The 13,050-nt window shown below is 46.9% G+C and overlaps 1 protein-coding gene across 2 annotated transcripts in view; it reads right to left on the reverse strand.

Annotated features, from left to right (window-relative positions):
* Positions 1 to 13,050, reverse strand: part of TDRD9 (tudor domain containing 9) — a 318,925-nt gene that overhangs the window by 253,856 nt on the left and 52,019 nt on the right. For both annotated transcript variants that reach the window (XM_056545568.1, XM_056545567.1), the window contains exons 2-3: positions 10,776 to 10,861; positions 6,182 to 6,276 (exon numbers count right to left, since the gene is read on the reverse strand). In XM_056545568.1, coding sequence (XP_056401543.1) covers positions 6,182 to 6,276; positions 10,776 to 10,861 — 181 coding nt within the window. The remainder of the gene's footprint in view (positions 1 to 6,181; positions 6,277 to 10,775; positions 10,862 to 13,050) is intronic.

Consider the following 13,050-nt stretch of genomic DNA (forward strand, 5'->3'; position numbering starts at 1 on the left):
GGGGAAGAGACCATAAAAGAGCATTAGGGTTAACAGGGGCCAGCCAAAGCTTCTCCAGCTCACATCCATGGGCTGTACGCATGGTACGAGGACCATGCCGCTAGATGGCAAAGGTGAGCCGCCCAGTAGTATTTCACTACATCCGGAAATGCCAGCCCTCCCATAGCCCGACTAGCCATCATGACCAACATGGGCAATCTGTGTCTCTTACCATCCCAAATAAAATGAAAAATCGCTGATTGGAAGGAGCGAAGGAACGAGAGCAGGACAGGGGCAGGCAATGTCTAAAAAAAAAATAGAGCAGTTTCGGAAGAATCGTCATTTTGACCACCACAATACGACCAAAATAAATATATTGCGACCGGAAAAGGGGATGAGAGGTGATATAGACCCCTAGATATTTAATAGCTGAGGTAGACCATTTAAAAGAGAACTGAGAGCGCAAGAGGGTAGACAAAGGCAACAGGAGATTAAGAGGTAGTGCTTCAGATTTAGAGAGATTAACCGTATAGCCAGATACTACACTATAGTCATGGAGAGCTCTGTAGAGGTTAGGGAGAGAAAGTAAGGGACAGGAAAGGGTAAAAAGGACATTGTCAGCAAAGAGGCATATCTTAAAGTCCCTATCATGTAACGGAATGCCAGTGATGTCCAGGTCCCTCCGTATCATGGCAGCTAGGGGCTCAATGCAGAGGGCGAATATCAGGCGGGACAACGGACAGCTCTGACGAGTTCAATTAAAGAGAGGGAAAGTAGGGGGTGAGGTGTGCGGAAGTTTTAGCGAGGCAGTGGGAGCGGAGGAGAGACCCCGCAGAGCTGTCAAAAAGTTGCCAGTGATAAATTTCTGGAGAGTGGCAAAAAGAAATGGCCATCCCAACCTATCAAAGGCTTTCTCAGCATCCAAGCTTAAAATCAATGCCTGTTCAGACCTCCGATTGATCAAGTCTACAAGATCCACTACCCTCCTGGTATTGTCACCACCCTGACGACAGGGGATAAACCCGACCTGATCCTTATGGATCAGAGAAGGGAGAAAGGAGCAGAGTCTGACAGCTAAGACCTTAGAAAATAGCTTTAGGTCAGAATTTAAGAGGGCAATAGGCCTGTAAATAAAGCAGTCATGAGGATCCTTACCGGGTTTAGGTATCAGGGTGATCAATGAGTGTAAAAAGGACCGCAGGATCTCCTCTACCCCGATGAAAGAATTAAAAAGAGGAACAAGAATAGAGGAATAGGTTTTATAATACAGGTATGTGAAGCAGTCTGGGCCGGGGGAGCGACCAGCAGGAAGGGATTTGAGAACCTCTAAGAGGTAATCCTCAGAAATGGGACCATTGAGGACATCACGATCGGCCCCCGACAGGGTAGGGAGACCGCATCGAGAGAGATAAGACTCCAAAGCGGCCGCTCACACCACCGGATCAGACGGAAGCTGAGAGGGAAGAGAATAAAGACTAGCATAGTAATCAGTAAAGAGGAGAGAAATATCAGCGGGGTGGTAGTGTAGAACACCAGAGGGGTCCTTCAAGGCAGTGGGAGATTGAGCTGCTGCACAATACAGTAGGCACCTGGCTAACATGGTGTGCGCCTTATTACCTTTTTCATAAAAGCGTTGCTTAGCAAACAACATCTGCCGCTCTACTCTATGGAGAGCCAGGTCACCCAACTGGGAGCGAGCAGCAATCAAGTGCCTCAGGGTGGACAGAGAGGGAGAGGACAGCAAGAGGGCTTCTAAGCGAGTGATTTGAACACCAAGTGCCCGGGAGCGGGCCAGAGCATCACACTAAAGTCGTGCACCCAGAGCAATACAATGTCCCCGGACGACCGACTTGTGAGCCTCCCAGAGGATGTCCATTGAGGAGACCGACCCTCGGTTGGTGGCAACGTAGTCCACCAAACACTGCTGGATCGACTCCCGGGAAGGTAGCAACTTCAAGAGAGAGTCAATGAACCGCCAGTGACAGCTCCGAAGAGAAGAAGGGGAGGAAGAAAAAGAAAGGAGGATGGGACTATGGTCAGACCAGGAAATCTGGTCAATAGATGCAGTGGAAAGCATGCGCACCATGGGGAGGTTGCCAAAAAAGTAGTCTATATGCATGTGCAATTTGAGAGTGCACGTGTGAGGGTGAGAATAAAAGCTAAAAGAGTGGTCCGTCGGGTGGTTAATCCACCACAAGTTGTACAGCGAGGAGGCATGAATAACCAGTCTAAAAATAGAAGCTAAGCGCATCTGAGCAGGGGTAGGAGGGGCAGCAGAGAGAGAGAGTAGCGGTCCAGAGAAGGAGAGAAAATGAGATTAAAGTCCCTCCCAAGCAGCCAGGCGGAGGAGAGGTATTTATGAAGCTTGGCCAGAACCCTGCACAGGAAAGGGATTTGGGAAGCATAAGGAGCATAGAGATTACACAACAAAAGCGGAATCCCATTCAAGACCCCCTCTACAACACATAACGCCCCAGAGGATCTAAGTGAAAAGAGGAAACTTGCAGTGGACAGGATCTAGAGACAAGAATAGCAACCCCTGCCGTCTTCCTATCAGAGGAAGCAGTAAAGGCATGCGGATAGATATGTCGGAGGAATTGGAAGGAACCGGAATGGTCAAAAAGCATCTCCTGAAGGAAGACAAGATCAGCTCGTAGCTCGACCAACTCCCGATGCAATAGGCACCACTGAGAGGGGGAGTTCAGGCCCCTAACATTCAGGAAGACACACTTGACCATGGCAGGAGGAAAGAAGAGGAATAAAGCAAATATAGAGACATTCTCACGAGAGACCTCAGGAGAGCCGCAGCAGCCCAAGGGAAAGATGATGAAGGAACCTGGAACCCGCAGTGGAACAGCATGGAATAACAACCTAGTGGAGAAAGGAGAGAGGGAGGGGAGAGAAACAGGAGGGAACACAAAAACCGACAGACCAACATTCGACCACCAGGACAACACCAAATGAACAAAAAGCAGGACAAGTCAGTAAAGTAAACCATCGACCAAAAGGCCAATGCGGAGGCAAGGACCACTGGAATGGACCAAGAGCCAAAGCATTGGCAGCTCATTGCCATGGCCTCGAGGGGAAGAGATGGAAGGACACCACCAAAAAGCAGATTTCAAAAAAGCCAACACCCCACCCTGAGACCACAGCAAGACACTATACAATAAAAGTAAACCACTGGTGACCAATAATGCAAAATTATAAAAGCAGTAGAAAATGCAAAACAAGGCAATGAGAACATAGCTGGGAGTTCCATTGAATGCAGAGCAAAGCCAGGGAATCATAGAAGTCCCGAACCAGAAATGTCAGCAGAAAAATAAGTGGGCCATGTCAGCTCAAGGAGGAGCCCGGGGAGGAGACCCAGGGATCCAAGGGGGAGACGTCTTCGGAGCCCCTGGTCGGCAGGACCGGACAGGTTGCCACACTGGAGGCAGAGGTGGAGGAGGAGATGTCAAGTTCCAATCTACCATCTGGGGTTCCAGCAAGTCCAAGGTGAAGCAGAAGGTCGGGAGATCGGAGGAGCGCAACACAGCAGAGCTTCCATCCCTACGGGCATGAAGGCAAATGGAAAGTTCCACCAATAAGGCACTTGGTGAGAACGGAGAACCGCCAGGAGCAGTTGGAGCATCCACCTTTTCCAGAGCATCAGCCAGGACAAATCTTGGAACAGTTGGAAAGGGGCCCCATCAAAATCAAAGTTCTTCAGTGTGCGAGCTTTAGCCATGATGGCTCCCTTGACCAGAAAATCGTGGACAAAGCAGATGACATCCCGGTGGGCACCCGAGGTAGATTTAGGTCGGAGGGCCCGATGTGCTCTGTCCAGTTTAATCTTGTGCTAAGAAGGCTCACCTAGTATAAGATTGAAGATAGCTTCCAACATGACAAAAAGATCCTCATCACAGGTAGCCTCCGGCAACCCCCGCACACGGATATTATTATGCTGTCCCCTGTTGTCCAGATCCTCTACATGGGCATGAAGGTAACGCAGAAAGTCCATCTGGGATGCAATTGTAGAATGGAGCTGAGCAATATAAGCCCTGGTAGTACCATGGGCATCCTCCAGGCCCTCCAATCGGTCAGACACATGCTGAAGATCCTGCCGCATAGCTGCAATTTCTGCCCGACAGGTGTTCTTAACCTCAGCAATAAGAGAACGAAAATCTTCTTTAGTGGGAATTTGGGAGAGCAGCAAGCCAAGGCCGGGTAGAGCCGAGAAGTATCCAGATAAGCCGGAGCAGGGGAGATCAGCGTCCGAGAGGGCATCCCAGGTGGAAGGACCAGGGGCAGGCGGAGAAGGCGGTGAGGATCCGGGTGACAGATGGTGAGAGCCCTTGGAGGGCACACTTGCAGCGCAGTCATGCATCACAGCAGGCAGTCGGACCCTCTGGGGATTGGGAGAGGCCAGGGGGAGACAAGGGATCCAAAGGGGTGGAGAGGTGCAGGGTAGAGGGCATAGGTCCAGACCCCACCAAATCCAAGGATCTAGAGGCACAGACGTCGGAGCCCCAGGTAGAGGGAGCAGAGGTAGGAAGGGCTGAGCAGTGTGGAGCAGCTGCAGGGGAAGATGGAGGCAGGCTGTGCTCAAGCGAGGCCCAAGATGGCGGCACCTCCCTCTAGCTGGGGGAGAATGGCAGGAACCCCAGGGGAGTGGGTAGCAGGGCAGCACAACAAGGGGCACAGTCACACAAGTCCTGGCTCGAGGAGGCACTCACCACTGGGACCGGGTAGCTGGGAGCTGCAGCAGACCCCTCAACTGTGTCAGTGGCAGCCGCAGGAAGCTCCCAAGGCATTACAGCAGCGCAGTGCAGTAGGGGCCAGATCACTTCGCCGGAGTCGGGCAGAGCAGCGGAGGCTGAATGCTGCAGCCGGGGAAGCGCCCCCAAATCCAGTGGAGCAAGCTGGACGGAGGTATGTGGAGCCGGTGTCCGGGCAGTGGCAGGCAAATGGGAGTGGGAGATGAGGCCCAGCACGAGGCCTGTGGCAGCAGGCAGGAGAGTGGGTGCAGAGGCCAGGGGCGCCCACAGGTATTGTAATATTCCTCTGGGCAGGGTAGAAGGGAGCCGGGGTACAGAGGGTGGATTCCGGCCCTTACGGGAGGTCCTCCCCATAAACTTAGCAGAGTCACCAGGTGGGGAAAGCTGAGTTTAAGGCCTCTGGAGCGGGAGCTAGCTCTTCATGCGACCATCTTCTTCGGCGCCAAGCCACGTCCCCTCCTGCTGCTCCTTTACATTGTCTTCCTATCTTTAAGTCTTCTGAAATAATTACTCCTAAAACCCTTTCCTCAGATACTGAGGTCAGGACTGTGTCAAATATTCTATATTCTGCCCGAGGGTTTTTGCACCCCAGGTGCATTATTTTGCACTTGCCATCAACCCTGTTACATATCTTTGTGTCATCAGCAAAAAGACATACCTTACCATCGAGACCTTTTGCAATATCACTAACGAAGAAATTAAACAAAATTGGTCCCAGTACAGATCCATGAGGTCCCCACTGGTAACAAGACCTTGCTCTGAATATACTCCATTGACTACAACCCTCTGTTGTCTGTCACTCAAAGACTACAGTTTATTGATAAGTCTTTTATGTGAGACAGTGTCAAAGCCTTACTAAAATCTAGATATGCGATGTCTACTGCCCCTCCGCCATCTATTATTTTAGTCACCCAGTCAAAAAAAAATCAATAAGATTTGTTTGACATGATCTCCCTGAAGTAAACCCATGTTATTTAACAACTGGATACTTGGGTGTTGACTGATCTTAGGACAAGGGAAATTCCTAACAGTTACAGAATAATTTTTATTTATTTATTTTCAATTTTGACCCACAATCAATTATTTTTATTTTGTTTCTCCATAGATTTTGTGGAGAAAGTATTGATTACATTACAAAGTAAAATTGGTCGTGCAAAAAACAAGGTGTAAAATTGAAAGAGTTATCATTTTTAGAGAGTGAAAAGAAAAAAACGAAAGTGCAAAAATGAAAAAACCCTGCATCCTTAAGGGGTTAAAGGCCAAACAGACTCTAGTAACAGGTTATTTTAACTATCATTTTATACCATGATGATAACTCAAATCAAGCTAGGCAGCACATAGGCCTAAAGTCTCATTCAGAAGGCCAGAAAGTGGTTGCATTTAACTGTACATTACTAAAACAAGGAGGTCAGGAGAAATCACAGGTGCTTTTTTAACTTTCTTACCTTTTCTCTATCCTTTAATATAGGCAATTCAGGGTATCTGACTTCGTATTCAGCCAAAGGCATTTTATCAACTTCAAAAATCTTGTGGGAGGTGCCTGATACCACAGGAATTAAAAGGGAAGAGAGAGGGGAAAAAAATTATAAAATGTTTGAAGTCCAGATGTAATAAAATGTTAAATATGTTTTAGCCATATGTCTGGCCCAAAAGAGTCTGCTATAGGTCACCTGTGATGCAAAAAAGCCCTAAAAGGGATATTCAAGCCACAGGATAGGGGAAATTCATCAAGTAGTCTCCCAACAATATCACACTTAACAGTCTTTGGACAGCTCCAGATTAAGTAGGGACATATCATTTTAAATTGTAATATCCAACTTTTAAATTTAATCAAACATTTCAAGCAGTAATAATAGAGGAATAGTACAATGCAGTGGAAGAGGCTTCAGAATTGCTCTTTCAATGGGAATACAATATATACTAAATGCGAAGTATCAGGGGAGCGGACAAACTGCCTAGAGAGAAAACACGAATATAATCTGAATTTATAGGATTAAGAAACGCAATATTTACTTCTATATTTCACATATGTTAAAGTAGTACTCCACTGGGAAAACATATTTTTTAAATCAACTGGTGCCAGAAATGTAAACAGATTTGTAAATTACTTCTATTTAAAAATAGTAATCCTTCCAGTATTTATCAGCTGTTGTATAATACACATGAAGTTCTTTTCTTTTTTAATTTCCTTTCTGTCTGACCACAGTGCTCTCTGTTTACAATTCTGTCCATGTCAGGAACTGTCCAGAGCAGAAGCAAATCCCCATAGCAAACCTCTCCTGCTCTGGACAGTTCCTAAAATGGACAGAGGTGTCAGCAGAGAGCACTGTGGTCAGACAGAAAGGAAATTCAAAAAGAAAAAAACATCCTGTGGAGCGTACAGCAGCTGATAAGTACTGGAAGATTAAGTTTTTTATATAGAAGTAATTTCGAAATCTGTTTAACTTTCTGAAACCAGTAGATTAAAAAAAAATCCATTGGAGTACCCCTTTAACTATTTCCCATTACTAGATAATAATCACTTACAATAAAGAAACTTGTTTCCCACTCCAAATATTTTTATTATTCCACTAGGTCTGACTATTTTTATTGTCTGTCCTCGGTTCACCCCCTTCAATGAATTGCTCATGTCGCTTTGGTTCTAGTGGTGGGTTGTATGATAAGAGCTCTATAAATGCTATCCATGTGCTCAGGAAACGTGAGACATTTAGAATCGGGTTCGCTAAGAGGAGTTTTCTTCAAATCCTGTGCTGTATCTTTGAGTAAATGTCTGGTAAATCTGCACCCACAAGTTTCTTTGATAAACATCTATCCAATCCAATATAACAATACAGTGGAGAAAATCTGCATGAATAAATACAATGTTGTGTCAGGAGGGCAGGACGATTCCTTCTGGCTAACTTCAACATGTCACAATGTAAGACATGGTATTTCCGCCTGGCTAGGCAATGCTCAGGAGAAGGCACAAGCTGTTAGAAAGGTATGTTCCTTACACATTCAGCAAACCTGAAACTATATTCTAGACCAGTGGTCTTCAACCTGCGGACCTCCAGATGTTTCAAATCTATAACTCCCAGCATGCCCGGACAGCCGATGGCTGTGCGGGCATGCTGGGAGTTGTAGCTTTGCAACATATGGAGGCCCGCAGGTTGAAGACCACTGTTCTAGACAGAAAAGTTTCTTATGACATATCCTTAAAGGGGCACTCCGCCCCTAGACATTTTATCCCCTATCCAAAGGATAGGGGATAAGATGTCAGATTGCCGCGGTCTCGCTGCTGGGGAGCCCCTGGATTGCCGCTGTGGCACCCCGCTGTCATTACTGCACAGAGCGAGTTAGCGTAATGACGGGCGATACAGGGGACGGAGCAGCGTGATGTCGTGGCTCCGCCCCTCGTGACATCACGGGCCGCCCCCTTAATACAAGTCTATGGCAGGGGCGTGATGACCGCCACAACCCCTTCCCATAGACTCGTATTGAGGGGGCGGGCTGTAATGTCACGAGGGGCAGAGCCGTGACGTAATGATGCTCCGGCCCCTGTACTGCCCGTCATTACGTGCAGAGCTAACCCGCTCTGTGCTGTAATGACAGCGGGGTGCCACAGCGGCAATCCTGGGGCTCCCCAACATCGGGACCGCGATGATCTGACATGATCCTTTGGATAGGGGATAAGATGTCTAGGGGCGGAGTACCCCTTTAAGAGTTACATAACTCCTTCCCATAATCTCAAGAGCAGTGGTCCATAACCTGCAGCTTTCCAGCTGTTTCAAAACTAAAACCCACATTATGCCCAAAGGCAAATGGGACACCAAATGCCGCTAACGCCCAAAAACACACAGCATGGCCATGTAATACTTTATTTCAATGAACAACACTACATTTCCTTTGCAGAGTTGCTATTGAAAAGATAAATAAAATAAAACCTACCCCCAACCTCTCAGTGGTTTACCTTTAACAACCAGGCACCCAGAGATAACTTCATAACTAAGGGAGCAGCTTTTAAAAAACTTGGTGGTCCTTATGGACAGTACCTTCAAAGAGGCCTTCCCTGATATTCCTAATAATGGCCTGACACCAAGCACACCAGCCGATTACCTGTTTGCCAGAGCCAAAATAAAGAGAATAAAGCTAGAAGCAGATGGATCTGTACGTTGTGTAGTGCCTATGCGGAGTTACTGTGGCTCAGCTTCCATTCTCTTGGCTGCTGTAAGTCAGCACAGCCACTATACATGGTCTACTTCCGGTTCCATTCACTGTGTGATTCTGGCAGCATTTGGAAACTGCTGATCAGTAGTGGTGCCATGTCAGAAAGTCCTGGAAAAAAATCCAATAAATCTAATCTAATCTAATCCAATAAAATCTAATCAATTTTTTTTACATAATTAAATGGGCACTGTCACATTACCGAGGTGGGCCCCTACGGTAAACATATCTATCAAGCGAACATTACGTTTGGAACCTCTCTAGTTCTAGCAATCCGGTGGGGTCTAATCAAACATGTATATTCTTTCACCGGAATCTGCCCAGAAATAGGTTGGCATCTATGGAGTCAGCGCATTTCCAGCATGGACACCCGCTATTTGCATAACGTCTCCCGTATTTTCCGAGCAGACATTCCGCAAATTTTCTGCTGTGTGAACATTGCCTAATCCACAGGGGATTCATTTTTACTAACTTCCACTTATGCCATATCCACAGGATAGGGGATAAGCGTATGATTGCTAAGGGGTCCGTATGCTGGGACCCCGACTATCTCAAAAAACAATGGCCCCTACCATCTCACCCCTGCAGTGACATTCACTGTCGGTATGACTGCTGAAAATAATGCAGTGCTAGTAGGGCTGGGCGGTATGACCAAATATGTGTATCACGGTACTTTTTTAAGTACTTACGGCGGTTCAACGGTATATAACAGTATTTTCACCCCTCACAATCATGTTCGGCGACCCCCCCCCCCCCCCCCAAATCATGTGACCCGCCAGCACTGTTCTGCTCCCCCCAATTAATGATCAGCCCAGCAGGGTACTACTCACAGATGTCACCTTCAAGCACTGCCGCCCTCCTCTTTGTTGGGGGCCGCCGGCGATGGAACTCACTGTATACCAGTGGTCTCCAACCCTGCGGACCTCCAGTTGTTGCAAAACTACAACTTCCAGCATGCCCGGACAGCCAACGGCTGTCCGAACATGCTGGGAGTTGTAGTTTTGCAACAGAGGGACATCGCTCCGGCCGGTGATAGACTGACAGGTGTACAACGTTCCATTCCCCAGCGTGTGGCCGACATAGGCGAGTTTAAAGTTTTTTCTCTGCATCTTTTGCAGCCCGGGCATAGGGGTACAGCGAACAGCAGTGGTCTCCAACCTGCGGTCCTCCAGCTGTTGCAAAACTACAACTCCCAGCATGCCCTCACAGCCATTGGCTGTCCGGGCATGCTGGGAGTTGTAGTTTTGCAACATCTGGAGGTCTGCAGTTTGGAGACCACTGGCGTACAGTATAGAGTTCCAGTGCCCGGCGGCCCCCAACAAAGAGGAGGAGGGCAGTGCTTGACATATGTGTGAGTAGTACCCCGCTGGGCTGATCATTAATGGGGGGGGGCGGCAGGTCACATAGGAATAGTTCCCCGATGTGGGGACAGCGCTGCACTGGGCTGATAATACATTCTCGAGGGGGGAGGGGCCCAACCGGTATTGCGGTATGGGGGAAAATTCATACCGTGCAGCCAAAACAATTCGGTATGAACTGGTATACTGCCCAGCCCTACGTGCTAGCATCCAAGATGCTAGAACTATGCTATACAACTCTTTAAAGGCAACCCAGTGGTCACATGCTGGCTTCTAGCAAACACAAACTGGGAAAACAGAGCTTCTATGTTGGATCAGTAAGGGATTGGAGAGGTGAGCGCAAAGGGTGTTTTATTTGTTTTGTTTGTTTGTTTCATTTCATCACATTTGCTGCTCTTAACCCCTTTAAAACTGGTAACCTTGGTACATTGTATCTGGAACATGACTCAATAGGTGAAGAAAGATGCAGATTGAATACCTGGCACTTCATCCTTGTCATATGTCTGTAACTCTTGATCTTCCAGTTGCCGGAATTTAGCAATGTATGCAATTTCATGTTCTGTCCTGAGAAAGATAAAGGTACTGATGTAACATAGGATAGACACACACACTAACTTCAGTTGCAGCAAATTACTATTGTAAATCAACTCACATAAGCAAACCAGCTGAACTGATGAGCGAGTATGCTAGAGATTTTCCCTTTTTCATTAAGGGATTATTACATTGCACCATGAAAATAAACTGTCTATTCGCTGCATGTCAAAGTGCTGCCGAGTTGCTTCCGGGCATTCTGTTTAATTGCTCCCATTGATAAAGAGCAACTGTGACACCATGAACAATCTGATGTGCCCTTATTTTAGTCAGCTATGGATATTAGCTTTATTTAACAGATGTGTTATCCAAGGTGAGTTAAGGGAAAAAAAAAAAGCATATTATAAATGTGGTCTTTAACCCCTTAAGGACCAAGCCCATTTTCACCTTAAAGGGGTACTCCGCCCCTGGCATCTTATCCCCTATCCAAAGGATAGGGGATAAGATGTTAGATCGCCGCGGTCCCGCCGCTGCGAGTTTGCTCTGTGCGTAATGACGGGCGATACAGGGGCCGGAGCAGCGTGACGTCATGGCTCCGCCCCTCATGACATCACGGCCTGTCCCCTTAATGCAAGTCTATGGTAGGGGGCGTGATGACCGCCACGCCCCCTCCCATAGACTTGTATTGACGGGGCGGGCCGTGACGTCACGAGGGGCGGAGCCGTGACGTAACGATGCTCCAGCCCCTGTATTGCCCGTCATTATATGCAGAGCGATCTCGCTCTGCGCAGTAATGATAGTGGGGTGCTGCAGCAGCGATCCCTGGGATAGGGGATAAGATGTCTAGGGGCGGAGTACCCCTTTAACCCCTTAAGGACTCAGCCCATTTTGGCCTTAAGGACTCAGACAATTTAATTTTTACGTTTTGATTTTTTCCTCCTCGCCTTCTAAAAATCATAACTCTTTTATATTTTCATCCACAGACTAGTATGAGGGCTTGTTTTTTGCGCGACCAGTTGTCCTTTGTAATGACATCACTCATTATATCATAAAATGTATGGCGCAACCAAAAAACACTATTTTTGTGGGGAAATTAAAACGAAAAACGCAATTTTGCTAATTTTGAAAGGTTTCGTTTTCACGCCGTACAATTTATGGTAAAAATGACGTGTGTTCTTTATTCTGAGGGTCAATACGATTAAAATGATAACCATTATTACATACTTTTCTATTATTGTTGCGCTTAAAAAAAATCAAAAACTTTTTAACCAAATTAGTACGTTTATAATCCCTTTATTTTGATGACCTCTAACTTTCTTATTTTTCCGTATAAGTGGCGGTATGGGGGCTCATTTTTTGCGCCATGATCTGTACTTTTTTTTGATACCACATTTGCATATGAAAAACTTTTAATACATTTTTTATAATTTTTTTTTAAATAAAATGCATTACAAAAGTAGGAATTTTGGACTTTTATTATTTTTTTTCGTTCACGCCGTTCACCGTACGGGATCATTAACATTTTATTTTGATAGTTCGGACATTTACGCACGCGGCGATACCAAATAAGTCTATAAAAAATGTTTTTTACGCTTTTTGGGGGTAAAATAGGAAAAAACGGACGTTTTACTTTTTTATTGGGGGAGGGGATTTTTCACTTTTTTTTTACTTTTACTTTTACATTTTTTTAAATTTTTTTTTACACTTGAATAGTCCCCATAGGGGACTATTCATAGCAATACCATGATTGCTAATACTGATCTGTTCTATGTATAGGACATAGAACAGATCAGTATTATCGGTCATCTTCTGCTCTGGTCTGCTCGATCACAGACCAGAGCAGGAGACGTCGGGAGCCGCACGGAGGAAGGAGAGGGGACCTCCGTGCGGCGTTATGAATGATCGGATCCCCGCAGCAGCGCTGCGGGCGATCCGATCATTCATTCAAATCGCGAACTGCCGCAGATGCCGGGATCTGTATTGATCCCGGCACCTGAGGGGATAATGGCGGACGCCCGCGAGATCGCGGGCGTCGGCCATTGCCGGCGGGTCCCTGGCTGCGATCAGATCAGCAGCCGGGATCAGCCGCGCATGACACGGGCATCGCTCCGATGCCCGCGGTTATGCATAGGACGTAAATGTACGTCCTGGTGCGTTAAGTACCACCTCACCAGGACGTACATCTACGTCCTGCATCCTTAAGGGGTTAAAGACCTGAGCGT

Source organism: Hyla sarda, chromosome 11 (genome assembly GCF_029499605.1).
Source record: "Hyla sarda isolate aHylSar1 chromosome 11, aHylSar1.hap1, whole genome shotgun sequence".
Classification (NCBI taxonomy): domain Eukaryota; kingdom Metazoa; phylum Chordata; class Amphibia; order Anura; family Hylidae; genus Hyla; species Hyla sarda.